The sequence below is a fragment of the Aulonocara stuartgranti genome, assembly GCF_965226115.1.
Source record: "Aulonocara stuartgranti genome assembly, chromosome: 18".
In the NCBI taxonomy this organism is placed as follows: Eukaryota; Metazoa; Chordata; class Actinopteri; order Cichliformes; family Cichlidae; genus Aulonocara; species Aulonocara stuartgranti.
Genome location: NC_138954.1, coordinates 27,125,490 through 27,153,026, shown reverse-complemented (window position 1 = coordinate 27,153,026; position 27,537 = coordinate 27,125,490). Strand labels below are relative to the sequence as shown.

Genomic DNA, 27,537 nt, shown 5'->3' with positions numbered 1-27,537 from the left:
ACAAAGAGGCGGAGAAGGTCAGGGTTAGTTGAAGTAAACCTGCTAGGGGGCAGGTTAGCTTCACGGAGTGTGTCGTCATAGTAACTCACTCAGAATTAATCTAAACTCGCTTTGTGAAACCGAAAACCCAGAGTTTTCGTTAACTCAGGGTATACTTACTCAGAGTTTGCACTAAACCGGCTTTCTGAAACAGGGCCCTGGACTTTGACTGGGCCATTCTGACACATGGATATGTTTTGTTTTAAACCATCCCATTGTTGCCCTGGCTTTATGTTTAGGGTCGTTGTCCTGCTGGAAGGTGAACCTCCGCCCCAGTCTCAAGTCTTTTGCAGACTCCAAGAGGTTTTTTTTCCAAGATTTCCCTGTATTTGGCTCCATCCATCTTCCCATCAACTCCGACCAGCTTCCCTGTCCCTGCTGAAGAGAAGCACCCCCAGAGCATGATGCTGCCACCACCATATTTGACAGTGGGGATGGTGTGTTCAGAGTGATGTGCAGTGATAGTTTTCCGCCACACATAGCGTTTTGCATTGAGGACAAAAATTTCCATTTTGGTCTCATCTGACCAGAGCAGCTTCTTCCACATGTTTGCTGTGTCCCCCACATGGCTTGTGGCAAACTGCAAACGGGACATCTTATGGTATTCTGTTAACAATGGCTTTCTTCTTGCCACTCTTCCATAAAGGCCAACTTTGTGCAGTGCACGACTAATAGTAAGAATAAAATGATAAACCAATATGAAGAAGTTGAAAATAATAGAATTTAATTGTAGAAAAATGATCCTTTTAGTTTGATATTTAGTGGTATTGCTCATTGTTGAGTATATTGTTCTGTTTGGTTTGTTTTTTGTTATGTGCAGAATATTGTCAGAGTGTAATTTTGGTTGCCTACTTGTATTATCACAGATAGGGGGCAGGTGTCAATAAGAATTTATTCTTCTTCCTGCTCCTTTTCATGCATGGAAACAGTGTTACTTTAATTGAAAGGAAGGTTGTGTATGGGAAATGAATTACTGCTGTACCACGTGTGAAACAATAAATAAATAAATAAATAAATAAATAGTTGTCCTATGGACAGATTTCCCCCACCTGAGCTGTAGATCTCTGCAGCTCGTTTAGAGTCACCATGGGCCTCTTGGCTGCATTTCTGATCAGTGCTCTCCTTGTTCGGCCTGTGAGTTTAGGTGGACGGCCTTGTCTTGGTAGGTTTACAGTTGTGCCATACTCCTTCCATTTCTGAATGATCGCTTGAACAGTGCTCCGTGGGATGTTCTAGGCTTGGGAAATCTTTTTGTAGCCTAAGCATGCTTTAAATTTCTTAATAACTTTATCCCTGACCTGTCTGGTGTGTTCTTTGGACTTCATGGTGTTGTTGCTCCCAATATTCTCTTAGACAACCTCTGAGGCCGTCATAGGGCAGTTGTGGAGCTGTTTTGCAAAGAAGAATGGGCAAAAATTTCAGTCTCTAGATGTGCAAAGCTGGTAGAGACAAACCCTAAAAGACTGGCAGCTGTAATTGCAGCAAAAGGTGGTTCTGCAAAGTATTGACTCAGGGGGCTGAATAATTACGCACACCCCACTTTTCAGTTATTTATTTGTAAAAAATGTTTGGGATCATGTATGATTTTCGTTCCACTTCTCACGTGTACACCACTTTGTATTGGTCTTTCATGTGGAATTCCAATAAAATTGATTCACACACATTCATACTTCGCTGGATGCATCGGGGAGCAGCATGGGGTTAGTATCCCGCCCAAGGATATTTGGCATGCAGACTGGGATCGAACCTTCCAGTTAGTAGGTGACTGGCTCTACCACCTGAGCTACAGCCAACCCCCTTACTATTGTTTTGTATATATTCCTCTTGACTGCTTATATTTCTTCTGCTTATAAGAAGCCAGAGTACCTGAAGAGAACCCATGCACACACTGGGGAGAACATGCACAGTAAACACCACACAGACTGGATTTGAACCCCCGGACCTTCTTGCTGTGAGTCATCAGTGCTAACCGTGATGCCACTTTATAATAGTTGTTTCAAAATAAGCTTTACTCACTGCCTTTGTGACAGAATCGGTTCAAGAAAATGTGCCATGGATCATTATTTTGCCATGACATACACACACGCAGTCAGACTTGAGTTAAATGGATACACAGTACTCTACTAACACCCTTTACAAAGCTCTTTAGTAAGTTGTATGACTACATATTTCAAAGTTGCAACACAGTACTGTTGTAATAGAATCTCTCTGCAGTCAGACAGACCCACCTGCCTACCTACCAAAATACCTCAGCTGCTTATCTGATTGATGCATGCAGGATCTTGATGCATGCAGCACTAAGGATGTACATGCAAAATAAAGAGTCTGAAGCTCTGTCCTCAGGTGGAATCTGGCCTCAGATAAGATGAAATGCACATTATTAACTGTACACGACTCTTTGAATTGATATTGTGCAATATCTGTAATTACCTTTCCTTTTACAGACGAAAGGAGCCTTTTTACAATCAGCCACAAGTGCACTTCCCCATATGAACATCCTGCACTGCTCACATGCACACATGCAAATACACACAAGACATTATTTCCAATCCATGAGATCAAGACAAATGGGATAAACTGTGCAGCTGAAACCACATTTGCTGTTATATTCCTTTCCTCTAAATCTACAAACCACAGAACTACATCACCAAATGAACTGGTTTGTACGGCAAAATACAACTAGGGTCTCCTTTTTTGGTTTTTATTACAGAGTTTAAATATGTGTGTTTTTGTGATCGTTCAGGTTGAAATGCCCCTGAGTTATATTTTGGAGTAGCAGTCTGGCCCCTTTTTCATTAGTGGGATTTGAGTGGGACAAGTCAAACATCTTACCAACATGGATCCCTGTTATAGCTCTATAGTCTGCATCCTCCGTGACTGGAAAAACTGGAAGAGAGAGGAGAAAGGAAATCACAGATAAAAAAGGAGAACCATTAACAACCATTAACAAAGCTTTAATCTTCGAAATTAAAAGGTAAAGCACGCTCTAGTCGGCCAGTTTGGTTTTAGACGTTACATCTTAGGTACAAACAGAAAACCCCAAACCAAAACCCAAAACATACTCATTACATCATGACAATTATTCTGAAGGTAAGGTTTCGAAAGCATATGGTAACTGACAGTACCTTCCCCCTCCTCTATGAAGCATGTGGACAAAACAATCGAAGTTAGTACAAGAGGAGGGTGGCCGGGGTCACCCTGACCATTAACCATGACCTTCAATAGCTTAATAGAAAACGTTTTATACTTTTCGCGTGTGGTGAGTTTATGGGCCAAAGGGGTGCATCACCTGGTGGCTTGACTCTTTGAGGCTGGAACAGAGCTTTGGGTCGCTGTAGAGCGACTCTTCTGTAGTAAGCCAAAAAAAAGAAAGGCAGAATGAAAGCAGGATAGGTGTGTCCATTCAGAATTTTAAAGTCAAGTGACTTAAAAGCAGGAAAAAGACCTTTCATGCAGCTCCTTCGAGGGGATGAGCCCAGCTCCACCGTTGCTGTCCTCGAGGTGACAGGCCTGCCACCAGGTGTCATCCTCCATGCTAACAATCTGGAGGACGTCACCCCTTTTAAAGGTGACTGCAGCGTCCTTGCATGGAATGCTAGGATCTTGATTGGGATCATAGTCAAACAGAGCTCGCACAAACAGCTGAGGAAAGAAAACTATGGCATTATACAGCCTTCAAGCAGACAAACTGGTGAAAGGAAAACACACAATGCCTTTTTTCATTTATTTATTCACATTTCTGTTTTTCCACAGCAGCTTCACGAACTTCTGTATTCTGGCAATGGACTGCGCTGGTGTTTCTTCGCATATGTCGGTGTCAGTTTTGAGAAATGACCACAATCACTGAAAATAATTTGTCTTAATCCATTGCAAATGCTCTCTAGCTGCTCTAACAGTTTCCAGCTTGGACATACACTCTGTGTGGTGAAGATGGCCTACAATTAGTTCTAGCTAAGATTGTTGAACTTGAATTTTTCCACATAAGATAGGGATTCATTGTTGATGTTAAATTGAGTCAGTACAGTTTAAACGTTTAAATGATAAAAAGCTGTAAGTTGTAATGACGTTAGCATCTTATCCTTGATGGTCTGATCTGTGCTTACTTCTTGAGAACCCTGCAGCAGCAGTGACAGCATTGTGGCAGAAACACAAAATATAACCCAACACACGAGATATCGCTGATTTCATACATTTTTTACTGAAACCAGGTGGACAGTTTTCTCCATGCAGCCGCATCGCATGCTAATGTCCATGCACAACGCACACTAGCACGAGTGTTATGGTTAATGTTCTTTGTACCTTTTGCTTAGTTGTTGACATTTCTTCCCTGGAGTATGCAGGAATAATTTTGAACCTGACTTCATCCTTAGAGCGAGCCTGCACAAACACAGTGGCATGAAAGCAACAGTTTGAGGTACCTCTTTCATATTTTTACACAAAACAGTCGAAACAAGGGGAACAAATTGCCTGGATCTGTGAAAATCTTAAACAATAAATTGATTAAAACATTAAATAAATATGCATTTTTAAACCTTAATTATTGGCATACTTCTTTATTTTTTAGGCTTGCACAATCACCACAGTACTTTTGTATTATTTTAGCTAGCTACATCGTCCTGTTTCTAGCTGTTAAGCTAAGCTAGCTATTGCTCAAAGTAGCAACAGATAAACATTTTGTTGTGGTTTGTTTTTTTACTGACAAATAAATCTCACTTTAAATTGAAAGTAGGAAAAAATGAATTTGAAGATAGAGCCACCGATGAAGACTGTAAACAGTCTGAGAGAAATCAAAATATTAGCAGCATGATTGATGTGATAGCATTTGATGTTTTCTCAGTTTTTCCTCGTGTTTTTACCTTAAGTAAGATTTATAGAGTTCTGGCTACTCAGATGTTTTTCATTACATGTTACAATATACTTCTAGCCTTGATCCTACAAAATTTTACCTCAAAGAAAAGTTAAAAAAATGTGGTTAGCTTGTGATATTGCTCTTTACTCTAACCTAGATTTATTGCTCTTGTATTGAAGTTGGTGTCACAAGTAGGCCTTAACACTTTGCACATGACTGGGTAGCAATTTATTGCAAATAGCCTGTGTTGTTTATGTTTTTGGAATAAAATTTTCAAAATATTTACATCACCATCGCTTGTATTTTCATTAGACTGAATATTTGAGTTTGGTTGGACCCCATAAGATTATCTGCTTTTTAGTGGGCTGTTGAACTGGCCGGAATGGCAGGATGATGGCACATGATGTTTTAGCTAACTGTCAGCTGAGTTCTCTTTATTTGATAGCGCAGGTGTTAACACATTTGGCTAACAGAGCAAAGAGTTCCAGTTCACAAACCCAGCCTTGTGTTAGGCAAGTAACACGCTACTGTAATCTGTTCAAAACCAAAAAATGTGGTCAACCTTACAGAAATATTGTAATTAGGTAAACAATAATTTTTTTACAGAAGTGAAAGTTTAAGTAACGTGGAAAGGTTTATTGGTTTTGGTGGCTTAATGAGAAAAAACATGTGAGACTAACCAGCAGGGGAAGGATTTCCTTTGGCTTCCTGTGCTCTAGTGGGACTCCATTCACCTCTTTCAGCTCATCGCCTTCATGGATGAGGCCTTCAAAGCATTGGAGATTAATATGGAAACCTGTACCTCATGCTTTTCTTTAAAACATGGAAATGTACAATCACAGCGTTTCTGCAACCTAATGTAAGCAAGGATGAAAGGAAGCATATTTGCAATCAAGAGTCTATCAGCTTACCGCTTTTGTCAGCTGCGCCTCCTCTCATGATCCTCGCCACAACAATAGCCCCGGTGGATGTATCCCTCTTAACTGTTGCTCCCTTAAGGACAGTGATTAGTGAATGAATGGACAAGCATACGAGCAGATGCAGAGAGGCAAAGAGGTCAAACGATGGCGAGTGAAAGTAACATGTTGAATTTATTAGGGCCTAGACAAGCTTCTTATTTAAAGTCCCCTGATTCCAAGGAAGGTTATTTGTATCAAGACAGGCCCATTTAGGCGGCTGCCTTCATGTAACACACAAAGCGCTGGAAAAGGTTATTCAAATCAGCATTATTTTCAACAGATGTTATTGATGTGGAGCAAATCGCAATGGAAAGAGCATCTTATGTAGCTGACTACAATCAGCTCATGCTCGGGTGTAACCCTGTTGTCTGGAAAACATGTTGGATTGATCAAAGAGGCTATGTCAGAAAAAGGTCAGTCCCCTTCCAATCTAATTTTGGGATCAATACAAAAGTATGTTCTCCATTATTGGTCCGAAGAGCCTTTTGGAAGCTCAATCACCAACACAGGAGTACACACACACACAAAAGCAAAAATGTCCGTCATTAAGTAAATTACATTCATATTTATCCTGAAAACATATTTAAATTAAACCCATCGCTGGGATTTCTGCGCTGTTTGTTTGTCTTTTGCTTAGTGAGATATCTCAGAAAGCTGCCATTAGAATTCACTGACATCTGTTGGAAAGTAAAGCAACAATACGAAATAATAGAAAAGCCTGGTTTTGTGATGTAGATCCAGGATTTTTCAAAAGAAATTTTCACTTTGCATTTGAGGACATTTCTTCTATTTTCTAATAAACTACTGGGCGTACTTGAATGGGGGAAAACCCTGCCATATGAACCCCACTGCTATCAATCACTGACTTTATGGAGATTTTGATCCAGAAGCAACTGAAAAAACTGATTATAATAACAAATTTAGAGGATTTGTGGCATTGGCAGAGGTATGCACGCTTTGTAGTTTTACTGGTTTCCTGCCCCGTTTCACTTGATCCAGGAAATATCAAAAAAAAAAAAACCTGACAATGGCTGAATGTTGAATACGGGGAATCATTCCGATACCATCGAGAAAATAAGCTTTGATTAAAGACCTCGAAACTAGTTGATCTTCATCAGTAACAATCATTCTAAACGAGCAGAACGGCTTTAAAATGCCATTAAGAGGGTTTTTTTTTGTTTTTTTTTTGCTGTTTATACACACAAGTTTTGCACACCATACACATCTGCACAACAATGCTGGAACCGTGCCGCTCGTCTCTGCAGATATATGGCAAAAGAGATGTGGAAGAATTGACTCTGTAAATTTTGAGCTGAGGAAAGCTGCCTTATGTTTCAGCCTAGAGGCAAATATGATCCTGTCAAAGGCTTTCGTCCCGCTACACCTTGGCATACGCTGCTTTAGCAGTCACGCTGTTCAGCAACACAGCATGAATTCAGTCCCTGGAGAAAATTTCAACCTATTAGATGTGCTCATTGCGCTGGATTGCCCGTGTGTGTCAGTTAATGTGGCTGGACAAATTGCGCATTTTTAGGCACAGTCGCCTCGTTACATGGTAGCTTTGACCTAAATGTTTGCATTTCTCTATGTTTTGCGTGAGGTCTGAGACCAGGCAGGCCGTATTAGAGACAAGCTGGCACGCAGCACAGACAGAAGGAATTCATTTTCTCGGCATGACGTTTTTGTAACTGGCCTCTGGCCTCTGTCACTGGAAATTAGTTGTATCAAATGTGTTTATTTGTTTCGCTGCTAAGAGTTAAATGAAGATTCACATAACCGCTGCATCGTGGCTCTCTCTCTGTCGGTTTCTTTTTTAAAACCTGACCTTTGAGCAGACTGTACTGACCAGAGGCTCTTTGGTTTTGACCAAACTGACAATTTTGACCGAATCCTCCTCGTCCTCCAGTGCGTCATCAGGTATGGGTGGCAGAACAGGCTCAAAGTCTCTCTGAGCTACAGCGTCATGGACATGCAGGAGACTCTGCAAAAGGAATAGAAAAAACAGTCAAGATGGTGTTCAGCTTTGAGTTAATGTCACTTTGCATTCTGGGATCCTGGAAATACACTGGGCTGAGTCCAATCAATCTGACATGCACCGAAAAGAAATACTCCTCTGTAAGTGTCCCAGGCCATACATACTCTGAACATAATGAGGCATGCAGGCTGTCAAGCTGCTGTCAGATTCAGCCTGTGCACAAATGCTGGAGGTGTCATTGGAAAACTTGTCCAGTTTGAATTTAGGTAGGCAGTAGAACTGCTGTCCCCGCTATCCCCAGTGTCCCTAATGTCACCAGCTTACACGTTTAGATCATCTGTTAGGTAAAGCGTAGTCTTAGAAAGGTTGACAGCCAAGCTTCGCCCCGAATACACTTACCTAATCCAGAGGCAGCAGTTTCCTCCTGGAATGTCAGCCTGATTTAGTTTGGAATGTACCACCAGCCTGTGGGCCACCTGAAAGCAGCTCCCCCTCATCACTAACACTGGCTCTGCCTGCAGCCATCTGGCTCAGCTCAAACATCGCGCATCTTATAAAGGATCACTTCCCAGCGAATAGATCTTTGACTTGCTATCAATACCCAGGCAGTTCATTTAAATTCTTTTTGATATGGTTGCTTTGGCAGTGTGAAATCCCCGGTTTTGTTTGCTGAAAAGCAACACACAGCATAAATGTTAATCCCTCTCTCTGCGAGCCTGTGCAAAATGCAGTTCCAAACAAGAAGGTCATTTACTGTAATATGAAAGAATGAGAAGAGGGGGGGAACATGTGCTCATCAACTTAATTTTAATAATCAGCCAATCCATCTGTCAGTTAGTCTACTTGTTATCCGCATATCCATCAACAGTTACTCTGCTCAAAAGCTGCCAATGAGTGAGCAACGTGTCTCTGGCCACTTTCACAGACAGGTTTTAAAAAAACAAACATTCATTTACAGGATATTATACCCAGTGTCTCTTATAAGTATGTGCGAGCCCGTGCACTGTGGCCAAGAACAAACAGGTCATTAGGGCTGTTCAAACAAACCTGTTAGTTGTCGGCTGGCTTCTGCTCCTCATTAGGAAAAGCCACAACTTCTGCAGTTCACTGGAAAACCATATGCGCTGTGTACGTATGCTACGTGTATGTGTATGTGCATCTGAAAAATGACTGTCAGCAGATCCGAAAGAAGGAACTGTGCGTTTGAGGAGTGTGGACCACTATATGAGTGCACACTAATAAACATAACTCGGGAGTAGATTAGCTTCAGTGCTAGTGTGGTTAATAGATGTCAGCACCTCTCAGCTGCAGAATGATGAGGTGTAATCAATTTAAAAATGAACTTTACGGTCAGATTAATTTGCCACTTAGAGTGACTCATATAAGAGTGGATTGTAGGAAACATATAGTGTAAGTCGTTTAATGTATATGTGTGCTTGTAGCATGAACGGAGATTGAGCTGTCAGCTACAATTTTAATGTCAACTATCTTGGAAAAAATTACTGAGAAGTACACAATTACTTTTCATTGTTGCTATTGAATCTTTGGTGCTGGAGAGCTGAGACAGAAGTGAACAAAGCAACAAGTTTTTTTGGCTGCTTTTTCATTTCGTCTCATATTTCATCATCATATCTGAAAATCCTTGTGGAAGAAACATGCACCCTTTCACAGTTCAAGTAATGTTTGTGTTTAGCAAAAAGAGTCAGTTCCTTGAATACTTAGATAAGACTGAAGCCTCTTTTCTATCGCTCTTGAAAATAGCAAGAAGCTGTGAATTACTAGCATAAGATAAAAACTGTAAATGGGGAAAAATAAGAAACTATTCTAATGAATATTTGTTCCATTTTTTGTGTCGGTTTTTTCTAATAAAACAAGTTAACTGCATCTCCAATTAGGTCACTCTTTGCCTTCTTGCTAAGCTAAGCTAACTGGCTGTTAAAAGACAGGCATGAGGGCAGTATTGATTTTCTGATCTATCTCTCTGCAGCAAAGTGTAAAGTTATCAGCAGCTAAAGATTTCCATGTTTCATATTGGGTGTGCTGGGTAAATATGAAATCTTGTCTCTTGTTACGACATTTGCAACAATTGCAGCTTTAGAGCTTTAGAGCAAGACAAACCAGGAAGTATTAAAACAGGTCCAGTGGCTGGGCTCCTGATGGCTCACTGCAAATCACAGACGTCCATACCACATGAAATTCTTTACAATGCATCCTAAAAATGGAGCTTTACTTATATAGCACTTTTATACTCAAAGCACTGCATATTAGAACCACATCCACCACTATACACACCTTTCATGCTGTTCGCTAAGTGCCTGGCTAGGAGATGAGGGGACTAACATTAGTATAACCAGGAAAGGAAAAAGCCAAATAGAGTGAGTTGTGAGAAAATAATATTTCATTAAGGACTCGACTCACAGAGTCTGCTGCAGTGCTATTTCAGCCAAACAAAAGGACCACAAGCTAAAATATCCTGAAAAGTAAAGGAGATGTTTAACCAAGTCAAAGGGAAAACACTTCTGCTACAGGCAAACACTTGCTACTTACTGGTTGCTTAAAGACTCATCTTATCTCATCTCATCCTCAGGCAAACCATTCAAAGCTGTCCCACTCACTGACAGAGCAGCTCTTCACCAGCTTATATACTGGCTGACTGCTGAATGTGCACTGGCATAGTGTTACAGGCCTTTAACCAATTCTGAAAAAGTCAGAATGCCATGTAAAACGTAAATAAATGTAAATAAAACAGATTGCAATGATTTTTTTTACAATATAGCGTAGAAAACATAAGAAATGTTTAAACTATCAAAATGACAACACCAGAAGCATGTGGGATCATATATTGATTTCTGTCTGTTTTCCTTTTATTTATTTTATGTTTGTGTACACTTATAAATGGTAAATGGCCTGTATTTATATAGCGCTTTACTAGTCCCTAAGGACCCCAAAGCGCTTTACACAACCTGTCATCCACCCATTCACACACACATTCACACACTGGTGATGGCAGCTACATTGTAGCCACAGCCACCCTGTGGGGCACTGACAGAGGCGAGGCTGCCGGACACTGGCGCCACCGGGCCCTCTGACCACCACCAGTAGGCAACGGGTGAAGTGTCTTACCCAAGGACACAACGACCGAGACTGTCCAAGCCGGGGCTCAAACCGGCAACCTTCTGATTACAAGGCGAACTCCCAACTCTTGAGCCACAATCGCCCCCAAGAGTTGGGAGTTACCTTATACTACTACTACCTTCAAGGTCATTTAAAAGTCTACTGATAAATTTCGCTAAAGCGTTTCTATTAAAATAATCATTGCTGAGTAGTCTCCTCCTCTGTGATTTAGAAGAACAGGAAGTGGTGAGTGGGAGGGACAAGAGAGAACGATAACGCGGCAGATTTTTTAAGCTCTTTAATTTTTCTACTGCTAGTTTTACAAGGTGTACACGGTAAAATTGTGCTGGTTAACTTTAAGTTCTTGTACACCTTGTTAAAAGAAGGTCCTAGATGGATGTCATATGTACTAGTGAAATGATTTTGTTTGTTTTTTTGATTGTGACAGGGGCGCACCAAGAGGGGTCAGGGGGGCCACTGGCCACCGCTCAACTTTAATAGCTGGAAATTAACTAGGCATATAATTCTTTTCCCCCCTCTTTTTTTGCCATATTTTTCAAGTAACCTATATTTGCCAACAGCATAACAAAACTGGAAATTCTGTTTTTAGTGTGCCACCCCAATATTTTAAGTGCCTCCCATATGAAATAATTCTGGAGGTGCTCCTGGATTGTGAGAGAAATATAAATGGAATTGTGGACATCAGTACGAAGCGTGGATGCTGTTGACCAGAGTAGATACAATGACATTTTATATACAGGCATTGCATGGGCTCAGAATGCTTCAGAAATCATTGCCTGTAAACACAGCTCACTATGCCATCCATAAATGCAGGTTAAAGCTCTATCGGGTACTTTTGAAAAGGACCGAAGAAAAGAGGAAAACCTTTCTGTGGTCAGACGGTTCAAAATTCTTCTGGACTACAGAGGAGAGGGACCATCTGGCTTGTTATCAGCTCTCAGTTCAAAAGCCTGCATCTCTGGTATGGAATTGGAAGCTTGCACCATGAATGCTGAAAGGTTTTAGAACAACATATACTCTCATCCAAGACAATGCTAGAATATTATCACTATCAGACAGGAATGGGACAGCATTCCCCTCCCAAAAACCCAGCAGCTTGTCTCCTCAGTTCCCAGGTATTTACAGACTGTAGTTAAAAGAAGATGGGGTGTTTCACAGTGGTAAATTTGTCCCTGGGAAACCTTTTTGAGACACATTGCTTCCATCAAAATCAAATTGAGCTAATATTTTTCTTAAAATGGTGCATTATCTCTGCTGTGTTTTCTGTGTTCTGCTGAAAATAAAAAATATGGGATCAACATGTTGATGACACGCTTTACCTCTGTATATATATTATATATATTATTAGCAAAGGTAATATATATAAAAAAAAAACACCCAGCACGCCCCTGCGGGCGGTTTATCCTTCAAGCTCGGGTCCTCTACCAGAGGCCTGGGAGCTTGAGGGTCCTGCGCAGTATCTTAGCTGTTCCCAGGACTGCGCTCTTCTGGACAGGGATCTCCGATGTTGTTCCCGGGATCTGCTGGAGCCACTCGCTTGGGAGTCACCGCACCTAGTGCTCCGATTACCACGGGGACCACCGTTACCTTCACCCTCCACATCCTCTCGAGCTCTTCTCTGAGCCCTTGGTATTTCTCCAGCTTCTCGTGTTCCTTCTTCCTGATATTGCTGTCATTCGGAACCGCTACATATATATATATATACACACACATATATATATATATATATATATTACCTTTGCTAAAAATGCTATATAACTGGCCCAGGAGAGGGGAAGCTTTAGCTTGACACATGTGAAGTTACAGTAACATGTCACTGTGGAAGGAAATATTTTTACCTGAAAGTGGGGTTTGGAAATGAGGGCAAGCAGCTCTTTGACTTCCTCTCTCCAACCCTGGTATATGAGCTCCTCTGCCAACTGGAACAGGGAAGAAGGGAGAGGTCGGATGTTTATAATTAGAGGTACTCTTTTTATGTTAAGGCTTTTGTGACATTTTCAGGTAGGGGAACAAGCAAAAACGCATAAAAGGTTCATGAAATTTATATCTGCCGGACACAACGTCAGTGCTGTCGTTATTTCAGACACTTTCCTAAAACCCTGTTTGCCTCACGGGGAGTTTTCTCATCCTTGTGTGAGCCATTTGTCTGTTTCCTGTTTTAGCTTTGCGTCTCGAGTCACTGTCGGAAAAAAAAAGAGAACACTTCTGAATGTTCAAGGCTACACGACAGCTGTGGTGACAGCTAAAACAGAGCAGCCTTGACCGTCGGCAGCAAGTGGAGAGGCGGCGAGTGACTGTGTGCAGTCGCCCGTCTTGTCAGGCATATTACTGTAATGACTTCTACTGCTTCAAGATGTCGAGGCACACTCCAGAGACACAATGCATGAAGGTCATTAGTTTCCACTGTGAGCAAACAGAAGCCTCTCTGAGGGGAAACAGAACCTCGGTTTGGCCCTTGCAGTAGGTCCTGATGATTTAAGCCAGGCAGAGAGTGGCTGTCGTACTGAATCTGAAGCAAGGGGACTGAAGGGAGGGAGCTGAAGTGGGGGAGTGTAGCAGAGAGACAGAATGGAAACATGGCAGATATTACAGTATATGGATATGAAAAAAAGAAGAAATGGAAGGAAAAGAGAACAAGAAAAGGGGTGGAGAGAAGAATATATGGAAGGGAAAAGGGTTAAAAAAAAATTCAATTTGGACATTGTCCAGGACAAAGGTGGTGAAATCAGAAATAAAGGTGGGGGTTAATCGAAATATACAAATTAGTCATGGGGATGGATGAAAATGAAAGAAAGACGGGATGGTAACAGGAGTGAGGATGACGCACATCTGTCTGTCACGTCAGCCTAAATCTGAAATTAATTGTTTTCCTGAAACATTAGATGGAATGATTTCCGCGGCTCCCGCTTGGTGCTCAGTCTTCAATGATCTAACTCTTGGCTCATGAGTTAAGAAAAAAAACCTCCTTTAAAACAGCCTTTTCAAACGATGATATCTAAGGTGACAGCGCTTGAGACAACATTTCATAATTCAGCACACATAAGAAGAAATCCTCTTTGTGACAGGAAAGTGAGAGAAGCCCATTGGTGAGATAACCTCTGTTCCCTCTTCTGTCAAGCTGTCATCCTCGGCAGTGTGTCTATCTGCAAAAGATGTTTGGAGACAGTCACTTACACTTGAGGCCAGATTCGCCGCGTGCTCCTGGACGGGGACGGGGCTTCGCTTCTCAAAACGCTTCAGTTGCTCGTGAATCTGGCAAGTAAGGAGAGGATCATGCAAGAGCTTTTCTCTGCAGTAAAGGGGAACTTTAACTATTACTAGTTACTTATCAATAACTACTAATACTACTGCTGTGAAAACAACTGGCTACTAATATAGATTTAAAGAAATTTAAAAAAATCCCAAAGTACTGTAAATATAAACCTTTAATACAGCACACAGCTGTAGTGAATCTGTGATATGGTTTTATTGTTTTTGAGACTGGTGGAAAATATAGTACACTGTTGCATTTGCTGTAAAAAAATACAGGACACTGTTCTTTTTACAGTTAAATCCTGTAAATGCTGACGCCTTTAAGGGAAAAAATGATTAAGAGCAACTGCTGAGCTAAGGCCACCATGAGACTCCTGTTGCCCTGAATCACTTCCAGAACAGCCCCCGACCAGATTTTATTTATGTAACAACATTTCATGGAAAGTTTACATGTAATTAAATTAGTTAAACTCAGCATCGAATTTGTGTGTGTGTGTGCGTGTGTGTGTGTGTGCATAATTCTTGTCATCTGCAGACTGGAAAATAAGCATTTAATCCTTTTACTTAAGTATAAGTTATAATCATAAGTATCTTAATTGTGCATAATATGTACCTGAAGTACATATTGTGGCACTTTCCAGTGTACATAATATTAACAGCACTCTAATCCAGTGGCATTACTTGTACATAATAAAACATAAACACATAATACTGCTAACAATAGGATCTGAATACCAAATTCACTTTAAATGAAGTGAATTCTGTGACTTGGATGGACAGATTGAGTGATCACAGCTCATTACAGCACAAACGTGCGTTCACCTTGAAGAGCAAGTGAAGCTTCTTCTCCATCAGCATGCTGTGGAGAAACCTGTAGTCCTCCTCTCTGTCGGTATGTGGCTCAGTTCCAGACATCATTGATGATAGCAGCATGCACATGCCTACCGGGTAAGTGGCAGGACATGCATAAGCACACGTACAAACGAACAAACCTGCACCTGCTCTTATCTTCTAGGTTGTGTTTTTGAGGGTCAGAAGGTGAGGTCAGAAGCCAGATGAGAGAGGTCAGAGGTTAAACGAAAGGTGTGATTAAAAGCCTTCTATATGGAAGATTCAGTGTCACTGTGCTCATCACACAGGATATAAGGAAAAGGATATAATGAAACCATACTCTGGTTCATATTCTATATTCTACATACCTCTATGCTCAGTTTGGTTTAGCATCCCTCCTAAGAATAGAAGAAAAAAAAGGACAAAGAAACCATCTCAGCAGACTTAAACTCTCTCTTTTTTCTTGTGTAAAGAGGGAATGTACCACATGTGAAAAGGAAAAAGGAAAGAGTGTATTTGTCTTTAGATGGCCCCGAACAACATACTGAGATATTAGTGCCCCCTATTGCTGATTTTTATTGTAACAGTTCTTATCAAGTATCAACAAAGCCATGTCCATTATTTATATATATTATTTATATATATATTTCAGTTTGGCGTGTTTAAATAATCAATATTTCTTGCAATAATTTCAGGAAAAGATCAAAACAAAGCTCAGTTATTACATTTCAGTTTAGATCTCAAAATAAATATATAAAAATGCATGTTGCTTTCTTTGCTTGTACAACAGTTTTACCCATGATCTATCCACCAGCGTGGGTAGAGGATAATGTCTGCAGGACCTTTGCACGGGTTCAGTTTTAGATTTATATCTAAAAATCTGTTCTTGGGCTGGAAATGTATGTGAAAACCAAAAACAGTAAGGCCTGCACTCTCACAACAGACTAATTTATGTATGAGTTACTCTGTTGTTACTCATGCATGCAAGTATCAGGTACAAAGAGTTTGAAGCTACACAATACTGTAAAACTGATTTAAACATGTGAAATAATATAATAATGAATATTTTGAATGTTCATACGCATTAACAACAAATAGTAAAAATCATGAGAAATTTTTTAATGCTCTGTCACTAAAATCAGTTCAAAAATGAAACACCTTGAATAGAATATCTCAACATTGATTATCTAGGATTTAGTTTTAATTCTTTTAATATTCCAAGGCCATGTTACAAAGATTATAAAGGATGTTTCTGTCTTATTTTGTTTTTTTAAATTCCAATAGTGTTTACGTAGAAAAAAAGTTACTGCTAAGCAAAACAACAGAAGGATGCACTCACCAGAGACTGTCCATCCCATAAGGGCCAGGTCATGCAAGCCATATCATTTAAAATATGTAAAGAGTACAGGCTGTGTTTGAACATCCACTTGTATTGAAAGGTTATGCACTGTTCCACTGACCGCAATGTAAGAAAGACCGTCTCTTATTCCATCAATATGTGTTCGGTTTGACACAAATAAAGCCAGCAGGCAATCGATACGCCAATCACATCATGGAGGTTACACAGCATGGAGTTTAATGTTGACCTATTTCAGTTCAGCTACCCACATATGACTGCAGACACTCAGTCATGCACAATATTAGTACTAGATAACGTCTTACATGATGAAACATATGGATGTTCTGATTTTGAAAATGGTGATGTTGGGGTCTCTGTTACTATAATGGAATACACTGTATAGCTACAGCTGCATTAGATATCGCTGGTCACAAAGTTCAGACTGTCCATCAGGAACCCTGTACAGTGCTTGTCTCAGTAGACTCCAGACATCTGAGTAGTTGACTATAAATGCCCTGGACTCATTGCATTTATAGTCAACTACCCTATTCTACATAAACCACGTATCAATTAGGCCAAAACCCAGGGGTGGTAAGAAAATGGACATATTAGCCTGCTGTGGCCTGTTCACGCTGGGCAAAGTGTTCGTGCGGGAGCTATATGACAACACCACAAAAGCGACAAAGCGTGCAGGCTGAAGCAGAGTCCCACTTGACAACTTAAAACTACCGAGACGTGAGGTGAACTTTGAGCAGCCAACAGCAGCACTGACAGACTGCGTCACGTTATCCAGACACAGCTGAGCTCATACGGGATATGATGAGACTTCCTTCAAAATAATAGCCCATCAACGCGGAAATGCCACGGTGAGGTGTGAAAATCAAACACTTTTTGTTAGAGAACCACGTGCGGTTATTTTTGTTATTCTGTGCCATTTTGCCAGCATCGCATAAAAAGTATAATTACTTATTTAAAAATGATAACCCAGTTACTTGTGGTTTTGACTTAAGCATATATTTTATAATTTTAAAACGGAAGAGTGGAAGTTCTTTTGCGATATTCTGTTTCACATAATACATGTCTTGCTTTTCGTTAATAATAATAATAATAATAATAATAATAATAATAATAATAATAATAATAATAATCTTCTAAACGCATAACTAAAATTGTATTTTAATTTGAAAAGACAAACAGGAACTTCATCCTCCTAGCCAAACATTACTGCCTTCACCGTTTCCTCCTCCATCTGCTGCCTTCCGCTGAACTACATCGGCCGAGTTTAGCGTATACCGTAACTGCATGGCAGATGGTGCACTGAGGGTGTTTCTTTTTTGTTTTTCTTTTTCAGTAAAGACCAGCCGCTATGCAGTGCTGGTATTCGGTGCGTGACTTTTAGCTCTCTGTTTGGCAGGACAGACATCAGGAAGCTGAAGAAAAGAGCTGTGAGAGCAGCCAGGCAGTCAGGAGGCCACGGTTCCCCCTCACACACATACACACATCACCACGGTCTTGATGGTGATGTATGCAAGGAAACCAACAAGAGTCAGCGATGGGTAAATCAGACTCAGACCGTAGCGTTTGAAACATGTTTTTCTTACGCCGTTGATTTAATTTGTGCGTTTAAGGTTTACTTGTAGCCGTTAGCTAGCATGGTTAGCCTGCAATTAGTTAGCCGTTGATTCCGGATATGTACCTTAGCTGGTCGACTACCGTTACACCTAATAGTATTCACATCGTAAATCCTGCCTATTCTAGGTATTTGTAAGATATACTTTAAACATTACCGATTCAATGTGAACTACAGTATGAGCTAACACATCATGATAAGATGGCAAGTCAGGCTAACTTGGCTAACGCTAGCTACTTAGCTAACTGTATATGCTCCAGAAAGTCAGTTTTCAAAGTGACAAATAGAAAATAAAAAAACGTCATTGAGATCTTGCTCTAACCTTTGTTCTGTGTGTCTCCACAGGTGCAACGACAGAAGGGATCCCCAATCGTATCAGGTATGTCATGTTCAGGTTGTTAGCTGTCACCTGTCATGACGATCCATAAACGTAGGTCAGCACAGTGTGCAGGTGATCAGCAACTGTCTGGATACATTTCAGTTTGATCACAATGGTAATTCATATGTGGACTGTCTTACTTCAGCCCTTGTGTTTCAGTTACTCTATCAAAACAAGAATTTACTAGAAATGTCAATAGAATGACAATAAAAATAAAAATGCTCTAATTCAACTTAAAGGGTCTCCTGATTGAGAGGTAAGAACACCACTGTGTGAGATTGAGCATATCTCAACAATTCTGCTGTGCACTGTCCTTTTTAGACCCATAAATCTCAGCCAAAGAGCCAGGCCACAAGCCTTCACCGCTACGACAAGGTGCGCGATGGGTCGTCAGATCCTGTGCCCCCTTACAAGATGCAGCGACGCTCAGACGAAAGTCCTGTCAGCAGACACGGGGAAGGCACGGGACATGGCAAGGCGAAACCCTCTCACAGCGTCAGAGGGAAAAACGGTGAGTCTGGTGGCATTGCACATGCATGCCATTGCAAGATTAATCTCAGGCGGTTGTTATGAAGGGGAAACGGTAACCACAGATGGGCTCAGATAGGCATAAAGGTCAACCCTGTCTTTGTTTCTATGCTGGTCCCTGACATAATATGTGAACTTCTTCTGTCATGTGTTATTGTCATGAAGACTCTGGTCACCCCTGCCAGTTGTCATGTTGTGGGAAAAAAAGCTTCCCATAATACTGCCATCAGATTAAGACGTAAATGTAAACTGCAAGTATAAGCCTAAAATAACAAAAGGCAAGCTGATTTCTTTTCCCTGTTGTGCAGTTGTGACTCTCCCTGAGGATTTAGTTCTTAGCAGAGCCTCGTTTGCTTTCTCTCCTTTGACAAGTGGCTTTGTTGCAGGGACCAGTGGCTCTCCTCAGGAGAACTCCCACAACAACAGTTCTCACCATGGCACCGACTTGCATGCGGCTCAGAGCAAGTCCGCAGACAGGGTAAGGATCTACCCAGTGTTATCTGATTATAAAACCTTCAGCGATTCCTTTAGAGTGCAGCCACGCCACTATGGAACATTTTATGCAGGGCGTGATGGATAGCCATCTTCCTCTCTCATGCAGACATTTATCAAACCTAACTCAACAATGCTTGACTGTAACTTCATAATTATGTAAGAGGCTCCTTGTGTAGTAGATGGTCTGATTAGAATGTGGACTTCCTTGTTTAAACGATTTGCCATTTGTCAGTGTGAATGAGAGACACATTGTTATTTCTCACTGGTTGGACTGCACAGTGGGACCAAATACACAATATTCAACATTGTCTGGTTTGACACTAATTTGAACCGCTCCTGCAAGCACCCACTGCTCCGTGCATTTGTAAGCTTTCCTACAGACTCTTGTCAGAGCACACATGGCTCACTTTAAGTGTGTAATATTCAAATTACGTTAGAGTCTATCTTAATTCTGTTATATCAATAACTGTGGGAACTGCAGTACTAAAAATCTAATTATATAATTTTTTTTAAATGAATTGTTACTAAGATACTGTTGGTTTTACTAGTAGTATGTGGTATCTAATTACTCTTTCCACAGAGAAGGCATGAGATCATATGTTTTAAGGGCTCAAGCCTCACCTACAAAAGCACAGTTTTAAAGTTAGTACAGATGTGGATGAGAAATGTTAGATCCTAACAGAGTCGTCAGTATATGCATCATCATTAATATTAAACATACCAGCTCGCATCCACACTCAAAAGCCCCGGTCCATTATCGAGGCTCGGAAATGAAAGATGTTTACCTCCCAAAGCAAAATGGATTTATGTTTACCAAATGTGCTGACTCAGGTAAGCTCTTGCCAGTATGTACAATGAAGTAGGACTGCTACCTCCAAGCACTGGAATAAACAATTTAAATGAATTCTTCCACTTGTTGATCTTTGCTTTTGAAGCTTCGTAACCCATTTACACAAAGTGATCGATTGCCTTGCGTTACATCAGTTTAAAGAGCACTTTCATATCCTCTCAAGTTGTTTGAAACTTGAATGCGTGCTCCTCAGGAAAAAAAATGTGAGTGCTGGGAAACCGACACTGTTGCTTGAAGAAACTTTGACTTGAGCACTTTGAGACTGGAAAAGTGCTTAGTGGAGCAAAAGAAGGTGTGATGGCTCACGGCTTCAAGAGGAATGTCACTGCTGGGAAGTGGGTTGTGTAATAACACTGAAAGAGAACTACAGACCAGCAACTACCAGAATGCTTTGCAACCTTTTCCTGTTCACCAGACAGACTGGACTGGTTTGAGGAGGGAGCGTATGGAAAATAAGGAAGTACTTTTATACAGAGCGGAAGAATTTATCTGGGGGAGATTTGCATAAATCACATAGCATGGATGGATTAAAAAAACACAGTCAGAAACAGATACTGTGCTTTCAGTTTTACAGTTCTAGGTTTTTTTAGTATCAGTGAAATAGCCTTTGAAGATTATGGCTCATGAAAACAAGGGAACATCCTAAACCTGTATGAACAGTCGGTACTTAAAATGAATGCATGCTTCTGCAATGGATCGACAAAAAGCCTACGTGCCAGTGCCAATATTTATACCTGTGCAGGTTGCACAGGTATAAAGGGCAGTGTGTAGGGCTTCAGAAAGGTTTGTAGTTGGGATGTACCTAGATCTAACAGCGAAGTGTATGTCTGCCAGTGCTTGATCAGCAGGTTGTATGCTTTACCAAGAGAATAAAGTGGGGGGGATTAGATGCAATCAAAAAGTACACAATAAGTTGAAACTGGCCAAAAACGAACTGTCAGGATTTTCTTTTCCCAACTAAGGTTAAATTGACCTGCTCTTCGGATCATCGTGGCGGGAGGACCATGTAGCTAACTTGGCGTGACTTCTTTGTTAGATTGACTAAACATCAGATATTTTGACTTTGAAGTGAAGGGTCACAACAATAATAATAAAAAAAAATTTATGAAAAATGATCATGCATACAATAATTGCATTACTTTGGCAATGTTATTGGGAAAGTTTTTGTATAAACTGAGCAAAACGAACTTGGGGTGAAGTGTTTTTTTTTTTAACTATTTGACTCTCAATTTTCCTTGTGACTAGGACCCAGCAGATGACTGGACAGAGCACATTAGCTCCTCTGGGAAGAAGTACTACTACAACTGTAGAACTGAGGTCTCCCAGTGGGAAAAGCCCAAGGACCTGCTGGAGAGGCAAGGCTCACTTTATTCAAGTCTGTTGGCTTTTTAACCTGAGACAGTGACTGAGGTTGTTGTTCTCATGCAGAGTCACACATGACGGCTTTAGCACCACAATGCTATCAGAATATCATTAGCTTAAGGCACAGGCTCAAACCGCAGCCCACGTCCTTAACATCATCGCTGTTGCTTTACAAAACCTGTTTGCTTTGCTTCAGGGAACAACGGCAGAAAGACTCAGTCAAGATGGCAGCAAACAGTTTTCCCAGGGACATGGACTACAGACAAGAGGCCTTGCAGGACAAAGCCACAACAAGTACGACTTACCAATAAAATCTTGTTCATGTGTATATAGTTATGCTTCAGAATATAGCGTGAATTCATTCTGTGTTCATCACTCTGCTCGTCTCCACAGAAATCGCATCAGTGGATCAGTCCACAGCAGCCAATTGCGGCCATTCCTCCTCTTCCTCTCAGAGCCTGACCCCTGCTGCCGCCGCTATAGGCTCCACCCCTTCCAGCATGTCGTCCTCTTCTTCGTCCTCTAGTGTTCAGGCGCCTCCGTCTGCCCAGTTGCCCTCGCCGGCGCTGCTCCAGGACCCGGCACTCCTGCATCAGCTCCTCCCGGCGCTGCAAGCAACTTTGCAGATGAACAACGGCAGCATGGACGTGGCCAAGCTGAACGAGGGTGAGGATGAGGGCGCGGTTTACACTGCTTACCGGTCTAGTGTCTTATTCAGCACAGAGGCGCACAATTGGTTCTCAGAGTTATATTATGGGTTGTTTGCAACTTCATAGTTGTTTAGCTTAGAAAAAAAAAGGGGGGGGGGCGTCCTGTTTGGAAAGCTTGTTTTTACACACAGGTATTCCTGCGTACACAACAAAATATGTCATCTTTCAAAACAACAACATCTTGTTTGTTTTTGCTTTTTGTAACCCCCACCCCCAAGAAGCACATGTGTTCCGGCATAAAAAGGAACATGCCGTGCTCCTGCCTTGAGGCATGACTTCCAAAAAGAGTCAGGATGAGTGCGCGGGCTAAGTTTATGAGAACCAGCAGAATTTGAAGATGCGTGGCAAAACAAGCTAGCAGTTCGGCTACATTTAGGCTTCGTTCATGTTAGCTTCCTTCTGTCTGTTGATATGAACTTAGTTGGTGCACTGTGGTTATAAAGAAGCTTGTCGGACAGGTAAGAGCTGGATTTTTACCCTCTAAGATTTTGCGTCAGACAGCAAAGAGGCCACAGTGTTATCGACCCTTTTGGTGATAGAAAAAAAAAAATTAGAATCTGTGTTTGATTGTCTTTTTTGTTTTTTACAAGTGTTTCCCCTGTTGCACTAACTCGATTCTTATTTCAACTGAGTTTTCTGACTTCTAATGTTTATACATTCACCTGTTGTGTGTTCTTGCTCACTCACGTGTGTGTGTGTGTGTGTGTGTGTGTGTGTGTGTGTGTGTGTACACACGTCCCTCTTTCCTCCCTCCAGTATTGGCAGCTGCTGTCACCCAAGCTTCCTTGCAGTCTGTGCTTCATAAGCTCCTCACTGCTGGACCTGCTTTCAACGTCACTGCTCTGCTCTCAGCTGCTCAGCACTCCAACCAAGGTACGGCCTCTTTGCTGTTTTTCACCATCTGCTGTCACATACTGATTTTCATCTTCTTTGGAAGGTTTCTGCTCTCTGTGTCCTTGTTTTACTGTGTGTATAACTTTAGGGTTTTTTTTTTTAGATTGACTACAGCTATGTGGGGGGAAAAGAAGCACAAGACATGGTCCCATGTTCTGGGATAAAGGATGTTTTATATGCTGTTGTATTCCCTCTTCAAGCCTTTTTACCTTTTTAACTGTTTGCTGTTAGTCCTAAAAAAACCTGGTCTAATATCAGTGCTCATTTTCCTCCTTCACACTCTGTACAATGATACGTGCAACCTGACAAATCCCCTATTCTTCCACGGCGATCTTATGTTTTCCTGTTTTCAGCCCAGCACTCGAGTCAGTCGCCGGTCTCCCTGACGTCCGACACATCATCGCCGCGGCCGTACGTCTCACCACGGAACGGCACACCACAGAGCAACCAGAAGTCTCATTTGGGTGTGCATCCTGGCAGCGTCTCATCCTCGCAAACCAGGGTGAGCCTTTGAAGCTAAAGTAACAGAGCAGAGACGCTGTGTTTATGACTGCACTCCTCTGGACCATCTTCTCTGTGTGGGTTTTCGTATCCGTGTCTTGTTTTTATTCATGTTTCTCCTCATCGTCATCTGTTTTTCCCTCTTCAGGGCAGCATGTCTTCTGGGAAGCCAGGCTCAGCTTCCTTGTCCCAGACAGCAGAAAAGCGGCCAGAAGACCCCAGGACTCTGCAGCAGAGAAGGTAACTTTCAGGAAGGAATTATTTAAAATCACTTCATCACAGCATAGATTGGTGGAGGCAAAGCCGATGAGTAGTAGCGGGGGGGGGGGGGGGGGATTCAAGAGCTACAAGGACAACTGGCCTGAATTGCAAAAACATGCTTTACAAAATACAGCAACATGTCTTCCAGACAGTGTTTATGGGAGCGGTTTACTTTTGAGAAAGGGTTTGCAGCAAGGTCTGTGTGTTATTTGAGAGTAGTCATTTTGGGGACACTCAGCTCCCAATGATGCAGTTCCCCGAACAACCGGAAATGTTGGTGAGGCTTATAATTCATCCATATTTCCCCATTCATAGGCTAGACGGTGAGATTATAGACTGATCTGTGTAACAGTAATCAGCTAGAACATCAGAACAACTGCAGCAGGATTTTATTAACACGGTCTCCACCTGCGTGTCTTCCTCCAGCAGCCAGGACATGTTGTGCACAGGATCAAACGCATCTGGTGCCTTGTTGCCTCACGCTCCGTCCAGCAGTGCGAGCCACTCAGACACCCCTGGCTCCTTCACTCCCAGCCTGTCAGCTCATTTCGATGAAAACCTCATCAGACATATCCAAGGGTGGCCTTCAGAGAACACAGAGAAACAGGTATAGTCCTCCAGAAGACAGGTTCACATTTTATAAGGAAAAATGTAGAGCTTGGAATTCCATTTTTCGATAGTGAAATTGGCTCTTGAGTGACTTTCAGCAGACTTTGTCGTGAGTGGGCCTGTACAATATATGGATATATCCTCAGTTTTATTACTGCTCATTGTGTTGATGTTTGTATGGACAAACTGAGACTGCAGAAAAAATGATGATGGAGTAAAGAGCTTGTGCTGTGAAATGTTTTCACTGTCACTTCTGGTTGTGCTACTCTGTCATCTTTTCTGCTCCCCGTGTTGGAGTTTTATTTTATGCTGAACTCTCTCTCTCTCTCTCTTACACACACACACACACACACACACACACACACACACACACGCACAGTGTGTGTGTTCAAAGATGCTGTTCTCCATCGCATCTATGATAACTCTTTGTTACACGAAAGCTGGCGTTTTTCATGTTTTTGTTTTTTGTTGACAAAATGCACTTCTCCCTTTCCACCAGGCGGCTCGGTTGCATGAAGACATCCACAACATGGGCAGCTTGTACATGTCTGAAATCTGCACAGAGATGAAAAATCTTCGGTCTCTGGTCAGAGTGTGTGAAATCCAGGCCACACTGAGGGAGCAGAGGTGAGGCAAATGGCTACATTTGCATAGACTCAGCTGTTAACACACATGCATTTTGATTTACATTTTCTTTTTTTCGCAACTGCAGAATCTTGTTCCTGAGGCAACAGAGCAAAGAGCTGGACAAGCTGAAGAACCAGAACTCCTACATGGTGTGAGGACCTGACCCGAGAGGAACAGGCTTGGATGGTCCGATTGAGACAATTAGAGAGGGAGGAATAGACACGGACAGCGAGCTGCTACAGTTTATTCCTCCTGCAAGAGCGACTGTTAGAAGTCAGTAACTGACAGTGAAGCTCCGTCATCCTGAACATGTCTTTTCTTTTTAATATATATATATTTTTTTTTTTCTTTTCTCCATTGTCCACTACATAAATTGCTCAAACCGACTGTTCGCATGTCGGAACAGCTAAAAAAAAGTGGACAACGGGACCTTTTTTGGACAGCACCTTTTGGACCACGAATCTTGGATTGTGTGTGTTGTATTGGGTTAACTTGTTTTCTGGTGTGTTTTGATGTGTAGTGGTCAGGAAGAGAGTCAAAATGAACTAAGACAAACCCTCTTGTGATTGGTGTGACACTTCTGTGGGTGGGGGGGAGAGCGATCGGGTCCCCTTCCCAAACTTCTGAAATGAACTTTGTCATGCACTGCGATGTGTGGCTTCAGTGGCAGTGATGTTACTGTTATTTTTCTTTTTCTTTTTTCTTCACCAATCAGTGGGTTTGCCAACCCATTTTGTCTTAAAGCTGGTTTGTTTTACATGTCACCAGATTCACTGAGATCTTTGGCCAGACCGAAATGACAGATGTTTTTTGTCCCAAATGATGGGATTGTTCCATTGATGCAGAGTCACTTGGAAGACATGGCTAGTTGTGTAAAAAGCACTTTGAAAGCTGTTTTGATGAAGCTTATGTTATTGGACCTAGGTTGGCCACAAGTACATCTGAGGTTGTTTTCCATTGGTAGCCCTGCTGGCAGTTTTCTTCCTTCTTTTCTTTTTAAATTGTAAAATTGTCAATATTTTGTTTCTGTTCCAAGTCAAATTGGGGACATGTTCATTCCTTACAAGCAGCTTAGCAGGAGGTTGCATAAAAGAATAGAAAAGTGACTGAATTTACAGTCCCTTAAAGCTAAATTATTATTGTGCTGGAGTTATTACATCCTTGTAGTTGTAACGGAAAAGCTTGACGAAGGAATTTTTTTTTTTTTTTTCTGTAAGAAACTCATGTTTTGGTTTTGTTTGTTGCTGCAGCCTTTTTATCGACTGACTCTAGACAGGTGTGGTTACTTTTTGCGAATGGTTCATTCGCAATGAGAGGGCATACTTTTATATGGCCATCAGATTAAAACTGCAGTCTTACACTCCAACAGTTTGAAAAAAAAAAGTTCCTTTGTTTCCTGGTTATTTTTTTTTTCTTTCTGTGACACGGAATAGTTCCCACAAGATCGGATGTGCACAATTTTTGGGGTTTCGGGGTGGGGTCAGATTTTTTGGGGGGGCTTTGTATTCCATTAAATATGTGAATAAAATATTATGCCACACCCTTTGCTTGGCTTTCACTGACATCTCAAGCATGCCAACAGAATATCTTCAGTATCACTTTGTAAGCAGTTAACAGACGATTGCCTGTTTGAGTACAGCTGCTGACCACCAGATGGTGACAGTGAGCAATGTTACTTTTAAACCTAATCCTACCCATGTGATTGTTTCTTGCTGGAATCCGTCATGTTAAAAGAGAAGAGGACTTGGAAATTTTGAAATACCTGGCCTGTATTACGTTTCTGTTCCCATACCGGGGCCATATATCCATAGTACCCAGCCCTTAGATAACCTGCCACACTTTGCTTTCCCCTGCCAGGGGTGTTTCCACACTTAACAAATGGCAATTAAACTATGTTAACATTTGTATATTATAATTTAAAATAAAAAATATAACCTCAAAAATATTCATAAACCCTCTATTTACATTAAAGGCATGAAACTCTACAAATCCCAAATGACACCTAAAAACCCAGAACAGTGTCGCCCCACCAAACTTGCTGCTTGGTCTCTCCCAGAACCCTTAACTAGTAACCTTTAAGAGCTTCCTTTGTCTGAAGCTGGATTTTTGCTTCAAGAATTGAAACATTTCCATCGTGATCTTTGCTTGTGTTGTGTTCCCCATGCGCACAGCTACCACATGCTCAAAAAACCAAAACCTAAAGAGTGTTTTCATGCTTTCACCAAGTATCTCATGCACTCTATATAGAGTATTGGGCCATCCAGTCTTCATCTTTGAATTTCAGTCCCACTTCCAGAGGTGTCCAACTAGCC

At 41.4% G+C, this 27,537-nt stretch overlaps 2 protein-coding genes across 6 annotated transcripts in view; one reads left to right on the top strand and one right to left on the bottom strand.

Moving 5' to 3' along the window:
• Nucleotides 1-17,236, bottom strand: part of LOC309694271 (MAGUK p55 subfamily member 7-like) — a 30,438-nt gene extending 13,202 nt beyond the window's left edge. For all 3 annotated transcript variants that reach the window (XM_082514212.1, XM_082514213.1, XM_082514214.1), the window contains exons 1-12: nt 16,380-17,236; nt 15,409-15,438; nt 15,032-15,150; nt 14,132-14,209; nt 12,796-12,876; nt 7,694-7,828; nt 5,800-5,881; nt 5,569-5,654; nt 4,339-4,416; nt 3,485-3,681; nt 3,329-3,387; nt 2,872-2,925 (exon numbers count right to left, since the gene is read on the bottom strand). In XM_082514212.1, the coding sequence (XP_082370338.1) occupies nt 2,872-2,925; nt 3,329-3,387; nt 3,485-3,681; nt 4,339-4,416; nt 5,569-5,654; nt 5,800-5,881; nt 7,694-7,828; nt 12,796-12,876; nt 14,132-14,209; nt 15,032-15,150; nt 15,409-15,438; nt 16,380-16,398 (1,018 nt within the window). In that variant the 5' untranslated portion in view covers nt 16,399-17,236. The remainder of the gene's footprint in view (nt 1-2,871; nt 2,926-3,328; nt 3,388-3,484; nt 3,682-4,338; nt 4,417-5,568; nt 5,655-5,799; nt 5,882-7,693; nt 7,829-12,795; nt 12,877-14,131; nt 14,210-15,031; nt 15,151-15,408; nt 15,439-16,379) is intronic.
• Nucleotides 17,237-17,594: 358 nt separating this feature from the next.
• LOC309694272 (WW domain-containing adapter protein with coiled-coil-like) lies at nt 17,595-25,786 on the top strand. Of its 3 annotated transcripts, none has more exons than XM_082514216.1 (13): nt 17,595-17,935; nt 18,355-18,388; nt 18,710-18,899; nt 19,303-19,394; nt 21,507-21,616; nt 21,820-21,917; nt 22,017-22,289; nt 23,090-23,206; nt 23,581-23,729; nt 23,877-23,968; nt 24,419-24,596; nt 25,098-25,225; nt 25,311-25,786. In XM_082514216.1, the coding sequence occupies exons 1-13, from the start codon at nt 17,895-17,897 to the stop codon at nt 25,378-25,380; spliced, it is 1,572 nt and encodes a 523-aa protein (XP_082370342.1). In that variant the 5' UTR covers nt 17,595-17,894; the 3' UTR covers nt 25,381-25,786. The 3 variants fall into 3 exon arrangements, with proteins under 3 accessions (XP_082370342.1, XP_082370341.1, XP_082370343.1); XM_082514215.1 differs by having other exon boundaries at nt 24,416-24,596; XM_082514217.1 differs by lacking the exon at nt 23,090-23,206 and having other exon boundaries at nt 24,416-24,596.
• The last annotated feature ends 1,751 nt before the right edge of the window (nt 25,787-27,537 follow it).